The 23,783-nt window shown below is 38.5% G+C and overlaps 1 protein-coding gene across 9 annotated transcripts in view; it reads left to right on the top strand.

The window, feature by feature from the left end:
* The window catches only part of LTBP1 (latent transforming growth factor beta binding protein 1), a 210,017-nt gene that overhangs the window by 111,809 nt on the left and 74,425 nt on the right, over window positions 1-23,783 (top strand). For 6 of the 9 annotated variants that reach the window (XM_075089238.1, XM_075089236.1, XM_075089232.1 and 3 more), the window contains 4 exons: window positions 1,869-1,940; window positions 18,274-18,396; window positions 19,936-20,103; window positions 23,308-23,541. In XM_075089238.1, the coding sequence (XP_074945339.1) occupies window positions 1,869-1,940; window positions 18,274-18,396; window positions 19,936-20,103; window positions 23,308-23,541 (597 nt within the window). The remainder of the gene's footprint in view (window positions 1-1,868; window positions 1,941-18,273; window positions 18,397-19,935; window positions 20,104-23,307; window positions 23,542-23,783) is intronic. The other 3 variants (XM_075089234.1, XM_075089240.1, XM_075089237.1) reach the window with 2 other exon arrangements.

Here is a 23,783-nt window from a genome sequence, read left to right as displayed (position 1 = left end):
AGAACAGAGCTCTTCCTCTGTTTTCCTCTGCCAGGCTCTACTGCAGGGTACCATTCATGCCCACAGAAAGTTAGAGAGACTCTCTTGGTTTTAGTCTGAATTGAATTAGGTCTGTAATGGCAAACACAGATAAATTAGGACATAAACAGTGCAATTATGAATCTGACTCTGCCAACATGAGCATTAGAATTTTCACTGACATTTTGGAGGCCAGGAATAGGCTAGTGCATTGTGCTTTTGAAAATCTCACCTTAAATTTCAACTCCTTTAAATATTAACATTGTGAAAAGATTGGAGCTGCCACTTTTGCTTGAGAGATGAAATTTTCAAATTTTAATTTGTGTTAAGATCGTTGTAGTCAATGTAAAGATGCAAAAGTGTGTGTTCAAAGCTGTAAGAACATTGTTGCTGTATTTCAACCCATACCATTTTTGTGTTTAACCATCTTATCACTTTAAGCAGTCTCTAAGGAGAATCTTAATGTTCTAATTAAGCAATAATTTTAAATAATTCACAGCAATTTGAAATAAAATCATCTCATTGCAAAAGCTGCTATTCCAGATCATCACTTAAATTTTTTCCGAAGAATAGGAAAAGCTTTAGAACTAATGAAAATAATTTTTTTTTTTCTATGCTTATAGTCAACCAGTTACCAGTTTTAAAACAAGTTGCAGGGATAAATGTGCAGTTCAGGCATTATATGTGAAGTGAAGCCAATTGAAAAGATTATCTCACTAAGTTGTTCAGTCTTATTTGACAATTTATATACAGTAAAGATGGAAAGTAATGTTTTTGGGTTTTGGTGGGTGTGGGTTTTTTTGGTTTGGAGGTTTGTGGTTTTTGGTTTTGGTTGTTGGTTTTTTGGTGGTTTGTTGGTTGGTTTTTTTTGGCTTGCTGAACATTTAGAACACTTACAGGAACACAGAAGATCTGACCAAATGTAAGGTATCTCTGCTGTAGCATTCAAATTATGAAAAACTCTCTTGGCTCTTACTAAAGGCACTTGTGTGATCATAGTGCCAAAAGTTTAGTCCTACATGTTTAATAAAGTACTGGGCTTTGCCAAGAGGTTAGCTTTTAGTGCATAACCATACAAAGAAGTTAGTGCTCTCATTTATGATGTTATAACAGTTTAAGGTAGTCCCAAAAGCAACCATAAGTGGAGGAAAGAAACAATAAATAGAAGTAAAAATGTAGTTAACTGAACACTTTCTATTTTAGCAAAATTTATTTCAGTCTGTATTTTGCAGTGTTGTTATGCCCTTGACAGTTTACACTGATCAGCCAATAAGTCACTGAGTCTTCTAAAATTCAACAACTTTGTTAGGTAAATCACAAATGTGCTTTTTTCTTTTTTGCTTTGTTTTAAAAGTTCATTTGCTTCTATTTCCTATGTATTTCAAGGTGGTTTTTTTTAATTCAACGTGGCAGGAGAAATGATACCCTCCAATTTTGCTTAACACTGAAGATACTTCTGCTTTCTAAAGCTGCATTCAGTTTTAAAACCATTGAGTTTCCATCATGAATCTTCATCTTTTCCCAACATGATAATTTGTAGCTGGTTTGGGAAGCTTATTATTTGAATATTTGGGAACTGGAATGAAAGATAATGTCCTGATTTCAAAGATTTCTTTTTTAGAAAAAATATAAATTTGACTGGATAACTGGAGGCTTAAGTGGTATATGTGTGGAAAGAGACCAAATTAAGGTTACCTATACAACCTTTAATTTTAATTTCTTGACCTTTTACGCTTAACCATACATCATAAAAACTGTTTTTTTTATAGTCACGTAATAATTTGGCTGTCAGGCTATCTAAATAAGCATATAAATCAGCAGTATTTAAATTATGTAATTTTTTTCTTCAGCTTACCATGGATACAGTCCTATGATGGAATGCCCACAAGGCTACAAGAGGATCAATGCTACATTTTGCCAAGGTATGATAGTGTCCACAACTGACTGTTTATTTTGAATATCAGTTTTCTGTGAAAGATTCTTTGGTATTTATGACTTACATGAATGGATCCAGTCCATTGATTTGTATTTTGGAAAAAATGTTGAGGCTACTTTTAACTTTTGCCAAATATTAGCAGTTCCATAGAGTGTGGTTTTTTTGCTCTGGGGCTATAAACATTTAGAACTTTTACATATACTTTTGTTTTCTTTGATGATGTATAAAGATGGCTTCACAAGGGTTCACTTACTTTGTTTTTCAGTAAAGAACTTTTTCTACTACGTTCTGTCGGTTCTTTTGCTAAACAGTGAACCTGCAGACTTACTCAGTTAAGTCAGATGAAACTAGGAATAGAGAATAATTTCTACAATCATGAAAATATAGAGTCATCAGAGAACAATTCTTTTAGATTTAAGAGTTTAGACACATTAGTACTGAAAACAGCCAGATGATGTCACTGGCAAGTGGAAATTAAAAAAACATGCATACCTGGCTGCCATGTAAAGCAGTGCCCCACGTACTTCAAGAATGTGTGTAGTGCAGGTGAGGATGTATGGAGCTAATATTGCATAAGTTGTGTTACTCCAAGATTGTGCCCTATATCTCCTGGCTGTAAGCATAGAAGTTATCAAAACATACAGGGTTGTCGGGTCTGCATGATCATGCTGCTCCACAGAAAGGCTTGGGGCATTTAGATTCTGCTGGTGTATGGCATCTCTGTCTGACAAAGCTGAACAGGTGACCATAGGAATATGCTCGTTCTTTCTGTGTATCTTGGAGTATTGAACAGAGGTGCTAGATGAGGATGTAGGAAAAAACTTAATTGCTTGTTGACTTGTTTGGCATAGCTGAAGTAAACAGGAGGAAAGAGCTCTGAGATGTGAGCAATCCTGCAGTGGTGCTCTGGAGGAAGATTTGGGAAGGAGGGGAAGAATGAGTTCTAGAGAGGCTGACACTGACCTGTGGTCAGGTTCATTAGTCATTATTGACAGTGCAAGGGTGAAAGAGGCCCCAATAAATGGTAGTGGTGGTGAAGAGAGGCAGAAAATGAAAGAGTAATTGGCATTAAAGCCTATATGGTAGGCACTTTGCACATAAAGTTAATTTTATTTAACTGAAAATTTTCAGTTAGCACATCAGTGAAGGAATGTGCAGTAGCCAGCCACATAAAGAAGTGATTTAACCACTTGTTTTTGTAACCACTTCTGTTTGTAAAGTGCTAAGCACAATCACCCAGCAGCTTCCACTGCTGAAGGAAATGTGAGCTGCTCTCTGAAAGTATAGGTACTTGAGCCTCTCTGCGGCTCAGTTCTCTGCCTAGCGGTTTACCAGCTTGCAGGGTAAGGGCATTTAGGATTGTGAGAGAAAATTGGGTTGGGTCAAAATAGTAAAAAACCTAATTGGAGGAGAGCTGCAAATTGCATCTCAAGGGCTTGTTCCCTGATCTGCAGTGAAAGACTGAGGAGTCCCCTTAATAAATAAAACGGATGGGAAGATGTTGATGGTAACTTACTGATAAGGACTGCAAAGTGAAAAGGGGAACGCAGTGAGTGTAAGGAATAGATGGGCCACCCTTTCACGCCTCAAATTAAACATGTAGGTGGGGCATATATTTCAGCAAGAGGTTTCCAGCCATTTCGAAAGAGATTTTCTCATTCCACATATTAGTTACGAGGTTTTTCAGAGTCTTCAAAAGAGAAGATTTCTAATTTTGAGCACAGAAAGTGTCTGGAAGTTGCCATAATGCATTAGTGTCATCATGCATCCCTCTGAACATGGTCCAGGAAAGACTGCTTTTGATATCTCTGGTAGTTGTGCCCAAGCACCACCGTATACATGACGGTTTCGTAGACAGCAGCAACCCAGCAGGCATTTAAAGGTGAGTAGGGCATTCAGTTTGTTTCAACGGGTTGTACGTAGGTGTTGGCAAACATTATTTCATGGAATCTAAGGTCCTTAATCAGGGGCTACAGACAGTGAAAAAATGGTCTGGTGTTTGTGAAGGTTGCCAGGTTGTGAAAGTAGGCCAGGAAGTTGTTTCGCTGACCGGTGACAGGCTGATGGAGAGGGAGAATGTACGCCTCTGGGTAGGAGCATAAGAGGGAGCTAAGTCCTGCCATGGTATTGTGCAGGAATAGATCCATTCCTGTTGTTGGTTGTACTGGCTTTTGATAGTTTTCCTCTGGCACATTTTTGTACTACATAACTAATACTGCAAGAAATATAAGGCTTTAAATAGTTTGCATTAGTACTGATATCGTTATCCCAGAAGAGAGCGAGCTGAAGGGTCTAAATATAACTTGTAGTTGACACATGGGAACTTATAACCTAGAATTTAATCAGACAACAGGAGTAAAATTATCCCACCAGGAAGCAGACTGTTGATGAATTGAGGACAGGGGCGATGTCTTAACTTTCTGGAGAGGACAGAGGTGGTGGTGGCTGCAGGTTCACCTTATTGCCTTGTCGAGGCTTGGGTGGCTTCTGTGTAATTTACTCACCGGCACATTCGAAAAAGGAGGTACAAGTAGGGAAGGAACTGGGAGAAGGAATATCCATGAAACAAATCCAGGATGAAGTTTAGTCCTATTGAAATAAGCAACAAGATTACCATTTTCTTTCAGAGGGTCAGGACTTTGACCTCTGTTTGAAAGGTCATCAGGAAAACTAGCTTCATATGTGAAGACTTCTGGCAGGGTGTATTCTGTTCCTGAAATGGGCATTAGTATGTGCATCTCACTGGGTCAGCAAAAGTGTCCTGTTTGTGTTTATCTGAATCAGATGTTCTTATCTAGAAGAGAAGAGGACAGGGCTAGTATAGAAACAGCTGTCCATGTCACAAACACAGAGCAAAGCAACAGCAATAGCTGTGAAGAGATAACAGTTCAAGCTGCTGGCAGGGGAGTATTCATGTTCTTGTAATAATCCTCATGATTAAATTGAAAAGGAGTGGCACAGCATGTCTATATGCAAGTATTCACCGGGATGTTCACAAGTCCATGGGGCCGGATGGGATCCACCTAAGGATACTGAGGGAGCTGGCAGAGGAGCTCGCCAAGCCACTCTCCATCATTTATCAGCAGTCCTGGTCAACCGGGGAGGTCCCAAATGACTGGAAACTATTGAATGTGATGCCCCTCTACAAGAAGGGTCGGAAGGAGTGTCTGGGGAACTACAGGCCTGTCAGCCTGACCTTGGTGCTGGGAAAGGTAATGGAGCAGATAATTTTGAATGCCATTATGCAGCACATGTGGGACAACCAGGGGATCGGGCTCAGCCAGCATGGGTTTATGAAAGGGAGGTCCTGCCTCACTAACCTGGTCTCCTTCTATGAAAAAGTGACCTGCTTAGTGGATGAGGGGAAGGCTGTGGACGTTGTCTACTGTTGTGGTTTAGCGGCAGCTCAGCCCCACACAGTCGCTCGCTCACTCCCCCACCGGTAGATGGGGGAGAGAATCAGAAGGGTAACACTCATGGGTTGGGATAAGAACAGTTTAATAATTAAAATTAAAAGAAACAACAACAGAAATGAAATGTAAAGGAGAACAACGAGAGGCGCAAAGCCCCGGGGGAAGGGAGGGGAGGGGGGAACGAACCGCCGAAACAAACCGCACGCGACGCAGCTGCTCACTGCATGCGATGCAGCCGCTCACCACCCGCTGACCCGACGCCGCGCGCTCCCGAGCTGCAACTGCCCCCCCTCCATATACTGGTCATGGTGTCACATGGTATGGAATGAACCTGCCATTGGCCAGTCGGGGTCAGCCGCCCCCACCATGGCCCTGCCCCTCCCAGCCCCCCCCCCGCCACGCGGCAGAGCGCGGGAAGCTGGAAAGGTAGCCAACCTCCACAGTGAGGAGAATTAACCCCTTCTCAGCCAAAACCAGCACACTACTTGGACATTAGTAAGACCTTTGACACTGTCCCCCACAACATTCTCCGGGAGAAGCTGGCTGCTCACGGCTTGGACAAGTGCACTCTGTGCTGGGTTAAAAACTGGCTGGATGGCTGAGCCCAGAGAGTGGTGGTGAATGGAGGAGTCAAATCCTGTTGGCGGCCAGTCACGAGCAGTGTTCCCCAGGGCTCAGTGTTGGGGCCGGTCCTGTTCAGTATCTTCATTGATACTATGGATGAGGGGATTGAGTGCACCCTCAGTAAGTTTGCAGATGACACCAGTGTGGGTAGAAGTGTCGATCTGCTGGAGGGCAGGCAGGCCCTACAGAGGGATCTGGACAGGCTGGATCATTGGGCCAGAGCCAACGGTATGAGATTCGACAAGGCCAACTGCCGGGTCCTGCACTTGGCTCACAACAACCCCATGCAACGCTACAGGCTGGGGGAGGAGTGGCTGGAGAGCTGCCTGGAAGAAACGGACCTGGGGGTGTTGGTTGACAGCCGGCTGAACATGAGCCAGCTATGCGCTGAGGCGGCTAAGAAGGCCAACGGCATCCTGGCTTGTATCAGGAATAGGGTGGCCAGCAGGAGCAGGGAGGTGATAGTGCTCCTGGACTCAGCACTGGTGAGGCCACACCTCGAGTACTGTGTTCAGTTTTGCGCCCCTCAGTATAAGGACATTGAGGTGCTGGAGCATGTCCAGAGAAGGGCAACGAAGTTGGTGAAGGGTCTAGAGAACAAGTCTTATGAGGAGTGGCTGAGGGAGCTGGGGTTGTTTAGTCTGGAGAAGAGGAAGCTGAGGGGAGACCTTATTGCTCTCTACAACTATCTGAAAGGAGGTTGTAGCGAGGCGGGGATCGGACTCTTCTCCCTAGTAACAAGTGATAGGATGAGAGGAAATGGCCTCAAGCTGCGCCAGGGGAAGTTTAGGTTGGATATTAGAAAAAACTTCTTCACCAGAAGGGTTGTCAAACCTTGGAACAGGCTGCCCAGGAGGTGGTGGAGTCTCCATCCCTTGAGGTACTTAAAAGAAGGGTAGACGTGGTGCTTGAGGATATGGTTTAGTGGTGGACTTGGCAGTGACAGGTTAGCAGTTGGACTCGATGATCTTAAGGGTCTTTTCCAACCTTAACGATTCTATGATTCTATACATTTTAATTAGATTATTCTTTGCTAAAGGGGTGTGCGTGCTGTGTCCATGCTCAGAAAGGGCCAGCATTGCCAGACCAAACAGTAACAGGGATATATTTCTGAAACCCTGCCTACAGCTAAAAGAGACTGCAGTTTTCACCTAAATATTGTCCAGCTTTCACTGCCTTTGAAAACTGAGGCCTAAAAGCCTAATTAACCTTTTGTTCTACATAGGTTTTGCAGTGAAAAGCCTCCTTAGTTTACAAAGCCTATGTAGTATTAGTGCGGTTAGTAACCAGGTCCTGATTTTTTTCCTTTCAGGTGAGTGAATGAATGTAATGAAACATTCTTCTTTCTAATGTGTATGTGGAACAACAAAGAACCATCTGTGGTTATGCTAATTCAAGCAGTTCAGTGTAATTGCTATCAAAGATTTTTTTCCCCATAGTAATTATCTTCTTAGTGGTATGATTTATTACATGTACGTACATGGATGCCCTGAGGCTGTTGTTAAAGCCAAAATACAGCTTATCAGAGTTGCAACTTCTTTGTCAGAATCCACATGCCATGCTAATTTCTGGTTCTCTGTTTAGAACTCTACTTACTGTTTCCTTCTTCTGCTAATGGTTTTCTTGGAAAACTGAAATAGAATGAAAAAAGCAGCTGGTGAAAAGGTTGGATTCCTCTTTCAGGAAACTAAGATATTGCCAATAGAGCACTTGAAAAATCTTATCTTGAAGAACTGGAAAAATACCTGACCACTTGTTGTTTTTCAATGAAGTAAAAAAGTTGTGCACAGAAGTTCTTGAAAAGTCCCCATATGTTTAATATTAAATCTATATGAGCTTGCAGAAACTAGTACTCATGTGTTGATGGATCAAATTCTGTAATCAAGTGCTCTGGGGACTTCAAGCTTTTTTCCCTTGGATTCATCATGATTTAAAATGAATTTTGAAGGTATATTCTGCCCTCCTACAGTTGTCCCTAAAATACAGTAATATATTTTCTAATTCTAAATTTCTAAATTTGTTGTATATACATTTTATTACTTTAAAATAATAAAGGAGCTTTGTTTCATAAGAAATGCTATTTAACGTTACTTAGCGACTAAGTCACCAATCTTCTTTCAAAGAAGTTCTTTTATGGTGATCATACTGAGAAATAAATATATCTCCAGAAACTGGGCTGGGTTGCTGTTTGGACACTGATTATGTGTTTGAAAAGTGTGGCTCTGCAGACTTGCGTTCCAGTAAATTCCACACAGAAGTACAAAATTAGTTGGATTGACTTCTCCTGCTGCTACTCTGTTAGCTCAGAAGAAATCAGTGGGTCATTTCTTAGAATAAGCAACTATTTTTTCTGTAATTTTTAAAAAACATATGTTGCAATAGTTTTGTTAGCAACCAAACCTTGTTTGGTTTTTTTTTTTACCCTTTGTTGTTCTCACTAATCAGGTTATTATTGAAACAATCATCTATAATGGAGGCACTAAAGCCTGGATATTATATTTTTCTTAGAACTGAAGATATATTAATAGTGGTTAACAATATAGCTATAGCAGAAACAGTTGGAACAGTATTTTCAGTGGTGTTTGTAGGTACAGTTGTAATTGATTTTTCTAAAGAGAATAAAAACTGATGGCTGCGTATTGAGCCAATTCGTAGATCATTCAGTCAGATGGCATCCCTGGTGAAGCCTAGCATATACCTACCGGAATGAGTCAAATTTTCACAAATGAAACATAAATTATGTATTCCAGTCTTAATTTGCAACATGAGATTTTGTGTATATTAATGTACTTACTGCATGAAAACATCTGTCAAGGCAGATATTGCCAAATAACATTTAATAACTGACCACTAGGTCATTTCTAATTCAGGAGCTGCCCAGTACCTTTGACAAATTCTAATTAGTGTATAATTGATCAGGAAGGCTTGCTTTGCTTAAATGCAGCAAAGTGTCTTAAGTGTGTGCAGTTCTTATTGAAAGGCAGGTTGCTCCCTTTGCGTCAAAAGCAGGTAACTGCTTTCCGTTCAGTTTTATTCCTTAGTCATTTAAACGAAGTCAGGTTTTGAAAAGCATAGAAATGGGATTTCAGAGCTCAGTACAGAAGTCCGCCTTCAGAAATTTGTCTCTCCATGGTACTTAGGCCTGGAATCAGCTGCGGGCTGCTGATGTTGAGGTTGCTTGTGTCCTCCAGCACCAGGCGTTTGGGACAGAGTGGGTGAGAACGGCTGCAGTAGTTGCTAGCCGCAAGTTTATTCTGAATATTTCAGTGGCACTACCAGGGCTGTGGTGGTCTGACTAGGCTTTCTGCTTCTAAAAGTTCGCTTTCTTGGTCCAATTTTCATATGAACCTTCTTGATATCATGATTGTCCTAGCTGGCGGCCGTTGCATATTTAGTTTTTATCTTGTCATCCGAGTCTGTCGTCTTAAAAATAGTGAAATTATAAGTTGTTGTCTTCTGTTTATGCTTGTAATGTGACTTTGAGAATCTGAATTTTTCATTGGCTATTGAGACAGATTTATTCACCTACCAAATGTGTAAAAGAAAACACATTGTATACAAATAAGATCTGTTGTTTCAAAAGAGGGATTATTATTTTAATACTAAATCACTTCTTAGTGTTCTTCTGCCTTGTTTACGAAAACTTTAAATGTCTTTTAGATACTTCAACGTAATATAGTTAAAAAAATGAAACCCTGATCCAGTTTTGATAGTTGACACTATGATTTCAAAGTTATCTATGCTCCTGAAAAGAAATTTGACAGAATTCTTTACATGAATGGTAACAATTTCTTTCAAAAAACAAATTAAAGACTATTTTTGTTTACGTTTGCATTGTTCAAAATTGTTGTAGTGAGCCCTGACATTCTTTGAACTCATAGACTGTTTTTTTGAGCAAAAATATTTTCTTGAAAATTAATAGATTTAAACAACATGCTGTCAGAAGATGGCAACTTTGACCAGAACACATCAACAAACATGTACATTCAGTTCTAGAATTTTGTTTTTAATTTAAATGTTTAAATGTGGTTAAATGCTCCAAGCTGTGATGATTTTGATGAGCATAAATTCAATGTGTTAAGCATGGAGATGAAAGAATGAATTTAATTTTATAGGAATATTTCAAATTCCAGTATGTCTGTGACCAAATATGGGCCTCACTCACTATGTGAAAAGGGTAGAGAGTGGAATTGCTCCATGTGTCCAAATGAGCTACAAGACTGAAGGGAGAGAAGACGGCTTTACCCCACCTTAGCGTTTCCTGTGATTCTGCATTAGGCCAGCTGGGCCTGGGTGGTCTGAAGAGCTGTTACAATGTTTAACGCAGCCAGAACACAGTGAACTGCTCTTCTTAAATACTCTTCCAGCTGGAGGCTGCTGAAGGGAAACACTGCAGGGCTGATATTCCGACCATTGGCTTTTGTAGGCTGGTCTATAGCAGAACAGCTCTCTGCTGACCAGGCAGTCCTTCTGCACCACTTGCTTGGCTTTAGCTGACATAAAGCTCTTGAGGTTTTGTTGATCTGTTAATATGAAGACTGATAGGCTGTGAAGCATTCATATTTGCTTGCTGAGGAATCAAAGTATTTCAGTAAATGGTCAAATTAAAGGAGGTTACAGTAGCTTTATGATGCAGCTAGTAAATCACTCAGCATGTTTTACAAGAACCAAGCAAAGCATATTCTTTCAGCAGTAAGTGACAGGTACATATCTCGTTATAAGTAGACACAGGAATTTTTCCCGGGATTGGATGTTTACGCTTGGCATGGTTGGTTATCCCTGGAAAATGGATACTCAGGTTATGTTATGGTGTCATTAATACTGGAAAAAAGCTGAAATGGATTCATTTCCTGAATGTGATTGAATTAGGCATGCCATTGCTGAGGAGAGATAGGAGAACATTGCATGTAGGATTCCAGTAGAGAACCAAAGTAGTGCTGAACAGCAGCTAATGCAGCCCCAAAGGCTGTTTTAATCTGCTTGAAAAGCCATTAAAATATCTAAAGGATGGGTGTCAGGATGATGGGACTGGGCTCTTTTCAGTAATGCCCAGTGACAGGACAAGGGGCAATGGGCACAAGTTGGAACACAGGAAGTTGCAGCTAAACATGAAGAAAAACAACTTTCCTGTGCGGGTGCCAGAGCAGTGGCACAGGCTGCCCAGGGAGGCTGTGGACTTTCCTTCCCTGGAGACATTCAAAACCCGCCTGGATGCATTCCTGTGCCCCCTGCTCTGGGTGTCCTTGCTGAAGCAGGGGGTTGGACAAGATGATCTCCAGAGGTCCCTTCCAACCCCTACCATTCTGTGATTCTGTGAAAGCATTCATCTTTGCTTTCCAGAGATTTTTTTTTTGCTATAAAAATCTGTAAGAATCTGCTACATTGTACCCTTCTGTACACAAACACCTATACAGTAGCCAGAGGGAAACCTTCCATTAGGTGTATAAATGTTTTGTCACTTAAGTACCTTAGAACAGAATTTGATCACGTCTAATTTTTCTCCTTTTGACCTTTTGATTCATATATTTCTTTTTCAGTCATCAAAATTTTGCAGTGTGCAATGCATGTGAGAGAGCTGAAAAAGTAAATCAATTCTTGAGTAAAAGACCCTGACCCTCATAATATAGATTGAGATGTCAAAAAGCCACTGGGGTTTTGGATCTTTAAGCCAGGAAGAACTGGTTAGAGAAAAGTAACAAATAAGGGTTAAGCTGTTTTTCAAATGTTTTCTGGGTTTTTATTTCTTCTGGACTATTCAGTCCTTCCCTAAATCACGGTTATTAGAAGAAAATGGGTTGTTGTACTAACTGTTGTCTGCACTTAGATTTAATTAAATTTAATTTAGGATTGGGATATTCATCCCATATAATTGGAGGTTGTGTGTGTGGTAATGAATAAAAACTGAGGTTGTTTCTTCATCTGATTCTGTTAACTATTTGTGCAACAAGATTCTGGTAAAATGCTTTCAAAACACAGTTGTGTTTTGGGGGATTTTTAAGGTGAAACCTTGAAGATTGCCTTACCCTGGACAAAAAAAAAAATCTCTTTGTGAAAGCAAAGAGAAAAAAGCCATGAGTAAAGTAAATTTTCATTTTGATATCTGAGTTATCCATTCATTTCCATCTTCTATCTACTAATTAACGTATGCAAAGTTCTTTGTATATGAAGTTGGTTTTGGACTTAGTAAAACTATATACAATTATCATAGTTTATAACAAGTTCAATGTTAGCAGTGCTTTCTTACATTGTTCCTCCTTTGCTTCTGTTTGGTTTTGGATGTTTGTTGTTGGGGTTTTTTTGGGGGGGGTTGTTTTTTTTTGTTTTTGTGGTGTGGGGTTTTTTTAAGTCACAAAGATTACTTTGTTTGTATCACACGATTCACATGACCAGACAAGCATTCAGTTAGGAAATGGTTGTTTTAGCTTGTTTTTTCCCCAGGAAATTCAGTGGTGGTGAGTCATTAACACTGCATTTTCTGAGAGCAGGTTGACCTGACACCCAGCAGACCTAGAAAAGTCTGTGGGAATGTATGAAATACTAGCTGTTGTTAAGACAGTCTGGTTTAAGTTCTCCTTAGTGGGGAAGACTGAGATAGGTTGGCAGTGGTCTGGTTACAGCATCTGGGTTGTTTGAAGCTGGGAGCACTGTGGCAGCTCTGGAGGAGAGTGTGGTGGCTGACCTTGCCATATATCAAGCTGTGTTCTTAGAGGAGGATATAGGAGGAGCTGAGACACTGCAGCCTCACCTGTACATAACTGCAGCGCCACTGTCAAGACCATGGTTATGGCAAAGCTTCTGCGCATTTGGATGAACTTGTGAGAGCTGAGTCACTAACAGGGCCTCTGGGATGGCATGTGGCTTCCACTGCCATCTCAACAGATCCAAAGTAAGAGTAAAGCTTTTACTCTTGTCAAACTTTCATGGAAACGAACTACCAAATCTAGGAGCACAGTGTGTCAAGGACCAGTTCTATGTATTTTGCATGCATAATGCTAAAGAATAACTGCAAAGGGTCAGGCTGTCAATCAGTGCAGAATGACAATGTTTCTTTCATGCCGGTGGGGTTACACCAGTTACACCATTCAGAAGGGTCAAGTCATTCACATTTTCGAGCACCAAGTATCAGAAAATCAATGCTTTATTTACCAGTTCTTTATGAATCATAAATAACAGCACCTACTGTGAGAGTTTGCTGTGGAGCTATGCAAGGTGCTATGTGGAAAAGCTCCTTGCTTAACCCTTTTTTTCTGTACCACTAACGCAGAGGCTTTTTAACAATGGAAATTCATTACCCTGTTTTAATTGAATACTGAAAATTAATATTTAGTTAGTCTTTAGAAAGCTGTATCTACATATGTATGGTTTTATAGTAATGCTACACACTCCCTTAAAATATTTTCTCTGTGTAGATGGTGTTTGATCAAATCACTCCATAAGCATATTGTCAGTTTGTACTTCTGCACAAACAAAACATTATTCAGGCAACTTTAAAGTAGCTTTTTGTCTAGTTTTTACAATGGAGCAAATGAATTCTCATGGCCATACTAATTTAAAACTGAGATATTTTTAATGTCCATATACAAGTAATAGAGGGCTAAAAAGAAAAAAAAAGTCTGTTAATCTTGACTCAGATTTCCAGCTGCCTGAACAAGTTGATCCAGTCCAATTGGCACAGCTGGGCAGCCTGGCAGGTGGTAGGAAACATTTTGGGTAGGTGGTCTCTTACCACAGTCTGAAATAAAGTGAAGGAGATAGGAAATCTGGAAGGTGGTTTGGTTTGGTTTTTTACCCAAAGTCGATAAATAAACACTACTCTTACATGTATGCATGTTTCTTTTGAAAATTTGAAGGTTTTTTTTTAATCAGCTTGTGGCTTCTTTCTGTTCAATCCCGATAGAGCTCAGTAATTCTATAAGCTCATTGAGAAGATGTGACTTGGAAGAGAGGCATTAAAAATACGCTATAATTGAGGCATCGGAACATGCACAATAAAGTTAACTTTAAAAATTGAACAAATTTAGCAAGAGAAATATCCATATCGGGAACTCTAAAAGGAACGTTCGTTGGTATTTACATACATATAAGCTGGTACTTAAATGTAGCAATGCCCACATTAAACAGCAATAACAGAGGACATGTGAATGGGGTATTATATTTTTAAATACTAGCTGTACAAGAGCAGTTCATCTGGGAAGAGATTTAATAGAGAGGCAGTAATGACAGCATCTGTGAACATTTCTTGCAGAATAGTTGAATCATTTGGAAAGATGACTGTGTATTGATGAATAATAGAAAACCCCATCTACCTGCAAGTTAGCCACTTCAGCAAATAATGCTATGAAACCTTCACTATTACCAGGCAAAACTTTAAAACAGGGTTCTCCGAGTATCACCAAATGAATCCGATACGTTCCTATGCCAGTTTTTCTCAGCAGTGACATGAAATAAAGTTCAGATCTGTAGAAATTATGCATGTTTTGATTTAGATTATATTTAAATTAAATTTACTTTAAAATTCACAGTTACAGTTTATCTGTGTGAAGACTTAAATGTAAACTATGTTAAAAAAACCCAAAACTTTATAAAATCCAAATAGCACAGTTTTGCTACTAGGTATTCAAGATCACTCAGCTAGTTGAAGCCTGTAACCTGTAACTAGAATTTGTTTAAGTGCAAAGCCAGATTTCGTACTCCCTTCTGCAGAACAGATTTTTTTCTTCATTTCACTGTAAATATCTATATATGCATTTCAGTTCAATAGCTAAGTTATTCAAAGTTGAAAAACTGCTTGAGAATTACAACAGCAGACACCTTTTTTCCCTTCTACAACACACAGATACAGTTCTACAAACTTAAAAGGTACAGTTCATTTAAGTGGTTCAGATAATACTAACATGAATAAAATTACTCAAATGCAAATTAGAAAACAGGTTTCATAAATGTTATTTTTCCTCTTCTTATCTAGGTGTGTCTTTGTAGGATTTTGCTTTTTTGGTTTTTTACATGCCTATATGCTTCCAATGTTCAAGTAATAAAATTTATACATATGGGTTTTATCATTCCCTAAAATGAATCTTGATGCAAACAATGAATAAAACCATCATTTAATAAATGAAAAATGCATCATTAATCATTTTAAACATTGAAAGTATAAATGCATTTATGTTAAGCTATGTAATTACCTTGCTTAAAGGCATGTAGAATGGTAGAGTTATGCTTCTAGATAGGAAGGAAAAGTGCCACATTTTTCATAATGATGACATATAAACAAATAGCAATGTATTTTAATGGTTAACAGACAAGAGACTTGGTCTTTCCTTGAACTATAAAATCAAAGTCAAATTAGCATTATTGAAAATAAGTTGTCTTTTTCACTGATGTAAAATTTAAATGCTGTCTCCACTAGACAAAGCATTTCTGCTAATTCTACGTGGATATATATATTCCAGGAAAAGTGACAAGCAAAAGCAGCATATTATGTATATCCTCTGGGAGGTATCATCCATTTTCCCCCCAGTGGTATAGGTTAATTTTCCTATAAATGAAAATGTATGCTTCTAATTTGTAAAGGGAGAAAGTTGTTTGAAAATGTCTGGCTATTGCAATGTAGAAGGTGAGCAATTGTTTTCACTATATGCACCAATGTCAACACTAATGAGTAACTAATATTAAATGATAAAAATCAAAAGTCAAATTAGAATAAAAAAGCACAGTCCTTGTTAAAAATATATATCTTAATTTTAATTTTTAATATTATTTTTTCTTCCATCTCTTATTTTTTCCCATGTTTTTCGTCTTCCTCCATATGTGTGTGTGTAATTGTGTATTTGTGCTTAATAAATTTGTAATTTGTTCTGAGGATTTTAATTTTGAAATGAATCCAGATATCGAGATTTTTCCTGTATTCAGAGTAAAGCCTACTGCTCCTTCCTTTAACTTGTTTCTAATGACAGAGTCAGTGCTTCATCAAAGCAAGTAGAATAGTTCCATGGTTAAGCATTTGAGAACTAATCTGACAACCCAAACTGACAACAGGTAGAAAATTCAGTAGTGGGTTCTTAAGTATTTGCTTTGTAGTAGCTTCTAGGTATTTCCTAGTCTCCTTTTCCGTTATGTTCCTTGTCGTGCCTGATATTTGAAAGTAGAGGGCTAGCAATATGTCCTTTTTTCCTGACAACTTTACAACAGCATCAACATATTTCTATTTAGGGATGTTTCAATAATATGTTTAGTTTGCTGGCTGTTAAGATTTAAGTTCATTCCTCGCAATAGTCACAAAAGATTTGTGTGTTGAAACAGTTACGATCTTCCTTTTGGGGTCAGTTGGCACTCTGTAGATGCCTTCAATCATATTTTGAGATTTCAGGGCTAAAGAAAGAACCTGTTCAGACTAAGCAACTGAAGAAACTAAAATTTTTTCGAGTGCATCAGAACAAGTTTAGCTTACTAAATATTCTATATTAGTGCATTCCTTAAATAAGATACTCCTGTGCTTATATAGGACATCTTCCTGCTCAAAGATTGGATGGGTCAAAAGGTAGACTACTGTAGGAGAATATTTCAGCAGGTTTTTGTGCTCTTTTCTTATATATATCTTTTTTAAATAGTCCACTCCCTCTGAGGTCAGAAAGTCATGTAGTCTGGGAATTTTGCTTGAAAATTCCTTTGAGGCAGAGCTGATCCTTTGTAATTCATGTGGTTTCCATCACATTTCATCCAGAGTTCTAGGATATAAATTATCACTCTCTGTCACATGTGGCTAAGTGTGTGGAGGTGAAGTTGATCCAGGTGGTGTCAAGATACTAGATCAGGTATAGCATTGGAAGAGCTGAGGGATAAGATCAACACTGAATATTTGGAAAAAATCACAGCTGACATGGCAACTGCTAGAGTCTGCTGTACTGTGAGCTTAAGTCGTGCGCTCCTGTGTAGTGGAACAGGTAGCCAAACTTGTGGAGAAAAATTAAGAAGGAGGTAGGAATGTGAAAAGTTCTTTCTGTAGGTTTCCAAAAGCAAACTCCAGCACATCTATTATATTTTACATATTCAACTTCCTCCCTCATTGATTGTGTTGAATCAGGCAGCAACATGTAATGAAGTCAAATAAAATGGTGAAGGTTTATAAAATTTTAGGCAAAATGATCACTAATGCCTGATTTCCAAGGAGCTAGCTGGAATATCTGACTTCCGCTTGAAGGTTGTTTACCCAGCAAGGTAGGCATTTTTTCGTAGCTTAGGGATAGAAAGGGAAAGTCTTATGTAGAAATAATGCATGTAAACATTTTAAGGTAGGTCTGTTTCAATGGGCTTTCTCTTATTTTTCTGAAGGAGGAGACATGACAATTTATGACAGAGACAATTACAGGTTGGGGGATTTGGGATTGTTTGTTTTTTGGGGGGGTGGTTTGTTGGGGTTTTTTAAAATATTATTATTAATATTTTAAGGTTTTGATTATCAGTGCAAGCTATATTGCTGCTTTCTGAAATAAAATACTAGTTTGGCTGACTTAGTTACAGATGGTATCCAGATGATGGTCAGACGGGTCCTATTCTAAGAGTAAGTGAATTATAGATATAGCCCCAAGCATGATAAAGACCTGAGACCAAATGCTTGGGGCATGGGAGAATAATTCAGTGAAACTGGAAGGCACTGATGCACATAGACCCATAACAGCAAACTTTGTCAAAGCAGTTATTAACTGTTCCAAAGTTGTGTTCCCACCAATGCGCAATCCTTTTTGCCCCACATCACATGTGTCCTTCTGCTTCTTGAAGCCTATTCTTGCTATTAAGATAGTGAGCTCTTTAGGCTAGAGACGGTATTTTTGCATTGTGCTTCTTCCAATACAATGAACCCTCAGGCACTACCAAATACAAATACTAATAAAAACTGTATTAAATCTGTCAATCAGTGTTCCATCCTGTATAAAATATACTACATCGCTTAAAACTTGCCTCTGTGAATGTTCTTATGAGTTGTGTTTGAGTGTATAAGCAATCATCTAGTCAGGAAAAGAGGGGTTGGTAAACCAGTCAAAGTGTGTTTGTTTTTTCATTCAGAGTATTTGAGAATGATGTATAAATGTAATTGTTTTTATGTTATGTTCTCAGCAGTATTTTAAAAGGTTATAAATCAAATGTCAGTATGGGAAAAAGTGTTGATTGGAGTGTTAACTCATAACAGTTCTCCTGCACATATTTAAAAAAAGATAAGACAACTTCTGAAGAAAGAATAATATAAACACATGTTTCAGTATCTGATTATTTTCAATTTTTCCACAGATATCAATGAGTGTCAGTTACAGGGAGTATGCCCTAATGGTGAGTGCTTGAATACCATGGGCAGCTACAGATGTACCTGCAAAATGGGATTTGTGCCAGATCCTACCCTCTCAAGATGCATACGTAAGTAATAGTGCTAATCAAAATACCAAAATAAATACTTAGTTGCACTTTAGATGAGGATTTACTTGACTGCCCTAACTCTTCTAAGCTGTCTCTGTCATGTTTGCTGTCCCTGCCTCCTCTTCTCAGATTATTCACTTTATTTAGTCAGCCTCAGTGCTCATGCCTCTCTTCTGTCTCTTTGGCCTGGAAGCTTTGGCCTCCACCAGTGGCTGTCCAGAATCCTTGCCATCTTTTCCTGGTTTTATTGTCACAAAACCTTCAAGGCCACATCCAGCCTTCTCATACACTCAAGTCTTTCTCACCAGCCTGGAGTTCTCCTTTCCACAAATTTTTTTCCTCTCTCTGCTAGTTCCCAGACAAAATAACCTTTGTTACCTGCCCTCCTCTCTTCAACCTCTGCAGCTTTGACCTGGGTAGTTTCCATTACTAAACATTCAGCCCAGGATGATCCTTGGCATATTTTCCTTCTGATTAAGGATTAAAGTTGAAGAAAGAATTAGGAGAAAGAAAAGGTTGTGAACAGCATGAATGCAAATATTTTTCTCTGTTAATCAGCTTTTACTTGGTTTGAGATCAGTTACATCTGCAAGAAAAGAAGGCATAGAGAACAACTAAATTTGTTGCTTTAAGTTTTTTGGGAAGAATATTTACAAAGTGAAAAATACCTCATTTCCTAAGCTCCCTATCTGAGCTATCTTTAGATTTATAAAATATAGCTAGAGCTGTAGGTGAATTCTTTTACTTTTTTTCAGCATAATTATCTTATACTAGTAGTTAATGACACTCAGTTTCTGAGAGTTTTTCAGCATTTTGAAGAATTTGTCACTTTTCAGTTTAACACCAGAAAAAATGAGTGAGTTTTCATTTTTGCTTTTACATGTCATGTTGAAAATGAGATAGTCTTTGTATTTTTCAAGTTAAGTGAACATATTACCCAGAACTGTTAGCTATATGTGAATGTGGATGCATAAATTAGAAAGCTGGGTAGATCTTAGCTTCCAGTTACCTCATAGTAGTCATAGCTTATGGCCTTTGGCTATTCTACATTGAAACTGAGCGTAACAAAATGTAAATATATAATTGTCGCTTTTATTTTAAAAAGTCATGTATGATACTTCATTCTTTTGCAGTCTTATTTATATAGCTTACTTATAGCTGAATGTTCCAGTGGTTATGTAGCTTGACACAACTGTATATTGCTAGTGATTGACCATAGTCTTCAGCAGTTGGACTTTTGTGCAAGTGAGAGAGCTGATTCTGACTATTGTGGCAGCATGACAGCTGCTGATTTGGACATTTTCTTTTTCTTTAAAATACTTTTTATCCTTGCTCTAGGATGAGTTGGAATTCAGGAGTGTTTGATAAAAAACAAGAGTTTTCTTTTATGTTGTTATTATGGCTTGAGATAGGTGTCTGAAATAAAACTTGTGCAGATGGTAATTTTAATCCATTTAACTGCTAGTGGAAATCTACTGGCGTTTCTCTGTTTTGCTTTTCATGTGAACAGTACCATCATCTCTTCCCCTTTCGTTGCAGCTGATAATCCTATAGTTGCTGAAGAGAAAGGACCCTGCTACCGGTTTGTTAGTGCAGGAAAGCAATGCATGCATCCTCTTTCTGTTCAGCTCAGCAAACAGCTTTGCTGTTGCAGTGTTGGCAAAGCCTGGGGCCCGCACTGTGAGAAGTGTCCTCTTCCAGGAACAGGTAAGAACTGCTCCATAAAAATACAAGCTCTTTGCCCCAACCCTATGTTTGTTATGCATGCTTTAAAAAAATATATCCAAGAATTGATTTTAAACAAGAAGTGTCCATCAGTAAATTATGACAGTTCTCTACACGATAGTAGGATAAACACATATATAGTGGTTTTGTTCATAGGGGTTTGTGATTAAAACAAAAGAATTAACTTTGATATGTTGTGATAGAATTCCACATAAATAATGTTTGTAGCTCAGAATATGTCCTTGAACTTCAGTTCTCCATCACATGAAGATAAATTTATTGTAAGTTATGTTGCGACTATACATACAGGCAGTTAACCCAAAATCTAATTAATACTCTTCAGTTGTTAAAGGCACTTGTGAAAAGATGGCAGCTTCTGAGAATTAGGGTACAGGACTACATGTGTTGTAGTTTTCATTACAGTTAGTGGGACATGTATGAGAGTATCTCTTTCTAACCTTCCTTCATATCTTTACCATCCATTCTGAGGAATGTGCTAAGTATGGTGTTGCCTTCTTAACAATAAACTGGTAGTTAAACATTTCATACCACCTTTCACTTAAACGATTCCTTCCTTCATACATAAGGGTCACTTGTATTGTCAGTGTTTACTTGGAGTCCTCCTGGTTTTTAAATATTTAAGGACTTGTAAAATACCAGCTTGGTTGGTCACCACCCTCATTTAGGTGGCTCATAGAATAGGACACCACATATTATAGATACTGTTGGATGCCTTTGAGTACCTTCTATTCCCCAATTTTGCTTAAAACGTAAATGACCAAAGTTGGAGTCTTTAGTCAAAATCAATTGAATGTTACTTTTTTCTGCAAGTGTATGGTCAAATTAAAAGCATCATTACTTATTGTAATATACATGATGTACAGCCTATTCAGTATTTTAGCACAGGTATTTGTATTGGGAATTGACTGTTCTTACTGAAGTTGCTGCTGCAGATGTCACTGTTACGATACAGGTCATGTATTTCCCTGGAGTATTTTATAAAGGTTCAGATTTTCAAAACTAGCTAGCTGCTTTAGGAAATCCACAGCTAGTGGCAGATTCCTTACTTTTTAAAGTTGGGCTTACAGATCTGAAAATGACTAACATTTTTGAGCATTTCAATTTATTTTTAAAGCCATTGTTTCCTGCGTGACCATTGGGTTGCTGGATCACTGATTAGGGTTTTAAAAGTCAAGTTCGCTTTCAGATAAATAATATTTCTATGGCTTTTTAATGGAGAAAAAATATATTCTCGTCAGATGACTCACAATTTAAATATAGATGCTTTACATCTATGAGAATATTCCATGAGGCTTTATGCCCAGTTGTGTGTATTCTGGAGCAGAGAATATATCTTTTTGCAAAGTTGACTGCTCTCTTAGTCATAAAAAGTACATTGTTGAATGTTATGTGGAATTGATTATTTTAGTGATTTTTTTCCTTAATTAAAAGACTTCAGAGAGAAAAATCTGACTAGAAAATTCTGATGAGCTGTGTGAGAAACACTTTTCTGATTTTGTGACAACTTTCATGATTTAAAAACATGTTCCTTTCTGTAACAGGTTAAATTCATAATCTTTCAGAGTTTTCTATGAAAAATGTGTGAAAGTGGGATACTCCAGAATGGGGTAATGTATTCACTGCAGCATCCCATGTTAATTTAAGAGTCACTGAATTAAAAAGTCATGATCTCACTCTCTGATAGGTTTTAAAATGTGTGTACGAAGGAGACCAGCTCCAAAACAGAGACTGAGAGAGGCCAGCTTTCTACACCCAGATGTTGAGAGAACTTATCAGAGCTGTGGTAGAATAAGGCTCACATTTCTGTTCTGCATTTGAGACAATATGACCTGAAACAAGATTTCCTACATCCGGAGTACACATCTGAAGGGGCAGACATCAGATTTTCTCTAACTTCCTCTTTTGACTAGAATTCCCACCCTCAGTTGGGTGTTTTTTGTGGCAAGTTTTGGTATTAGTGATTCCCAACAAAAAGTATTTCATCATTCTGAACCCACTCAATTTAATCAATTTGACCCTTCATCTTTTCTATTACTAAGACCCCATCTGAACACAGTATGCAATTAATGCATTCTGCAATTTAATGTATAATTTAATGAATTCATCTGCGGAGTGTACCTATTGCTAGTACTTTGTGTTTTTATTTAGATGCTAATTCATTTTAAAACCCTGATGTGTTCAAAGCAGAATTTGTGACCTTACTAATGCCCACTCCATGCATCTCTTAAGAAGATATAAGAAATCACATCGGACGTGGGAGACTAAATCTTTGGTGTTTCATCCCAATGTAGCTTTACTTAGAGCAATGAGGCCGATGAAGCACTGTCCCCTCAAGACTCCTGAAGGTCTCCCTGTCCCCAACAGGAGCACAGCTATTATCTTTGATGGGGAGGAAGGCTGACCTATATTCCTTTTTCATTCTAGTCTTCCACTAGGACTCCAAAATCCGATGCTCACGTAGAGCAGCTGCAGAGATCAGAACAGGTGCTGCTGCCTGGCTTTCATTACCTTTTCCTGTAGCAGCTTTATGAATTAGATTATTTCCCCTCTCTTCCAGTGGTGATTTGGCTTTTTATGATCCCCATCTTGTTTTTATCCAGCCCACTGAGGTCAGTGGAAAGACTTATTCAATTCGGTGGAATTTGGATCAGGTCTGGTATGAGACCTCTGACGTAGTCAAACGGGATCCTGTGAATGAATGTTGTTACTGGTTGATATTCTTCTGTTCCTCTAGTTCAGGGTGATGAGCTTTTTTCCTTTGGTTTTGGCAAAAAGAGAATGATAGAAATAGTGATCTTCATTCCTTATGCAATGTAGATGATGATGACAGTTTGCATGTTTAAATTCATGTTCGGAAAGGATATACTGTTTGAAGAGGGTTAATACAAAAAAATATCTTGATATAATGATAGATTAAACATAACTGAAGAAAGATGGAAAACTGGAGTGGAAACCTCCTGGGAATAACAGCCAGAACATGCTTTGGGGAGAATGCTCAGCCATATTAGCATGCAATGTGTAGCTTGTCTTTAAATTTTTTTTTTTGTAAAAATGTATATACAATATGAGATTAAATTTATTAGTGGTAGTCATTATATTTTCCACTATGTCAACATATTGCACTTTTAGACTCCTAAAAGGAATATTTTCCCATCCCAAATCTAGCTGCTTTTAAGGAAATCTGCCCTGGTGGAATGGGTTATACGGTTTCTGGCCCTCACAGAAACAAGCTATATCATCACCCTGCAGTTAGAGTACAGCCACCTGTCATTGGCAAGACCCCGATTACTCAGCCTGTTGCTAAAGGTACTTCTCCTCCACCTCTCCCAGCAAAGGAAGAGACAGTGGAGGCACTGACCTTCTCACAGAAAAGTGAGACTGAGATGGCTGTGCAAGAAGGTGAGAGTGGGAAAATTTAGTCTTTCTATATTTCTATGCATGTGTCTTCAATGGTATGTTTCTTTGTGGAGTAGTTGCATATAGTGCAGGACACAGATGTGTCACTTCCCACAGCAGTGTGTTCCATGTCATGGAGTGTACTGTTATGTGATTTACTTCTGAAATTTTATGTATAGCTCCTACCAGATGCTGAGAACACCATGGGGGGAGAGAGAGAGAGAGAGAGACTGCTTTAATCTCAG

Source organism: Phalacrocorax aristotelis, chromosome 3, assembly GCF_949628215.1.
Source record: "Phalacrocorax aristotelis chromosome 3, bGulAri2.1, whole genome shotgun sequence".
NCBI classification, from domain to species: domain Eukaryota; kingdom Metazoa; phylum Chordata; class Aves; order Suliformes; family Phalacrocoracidae; genus Phalacrocorax; species Phalacrocorax aristotelis.
The sequence above is the reverse complement of the archived record's forward strand: the minus strand, read 5'-3'. Positions and strand labels throughout refer to the sequence as shown.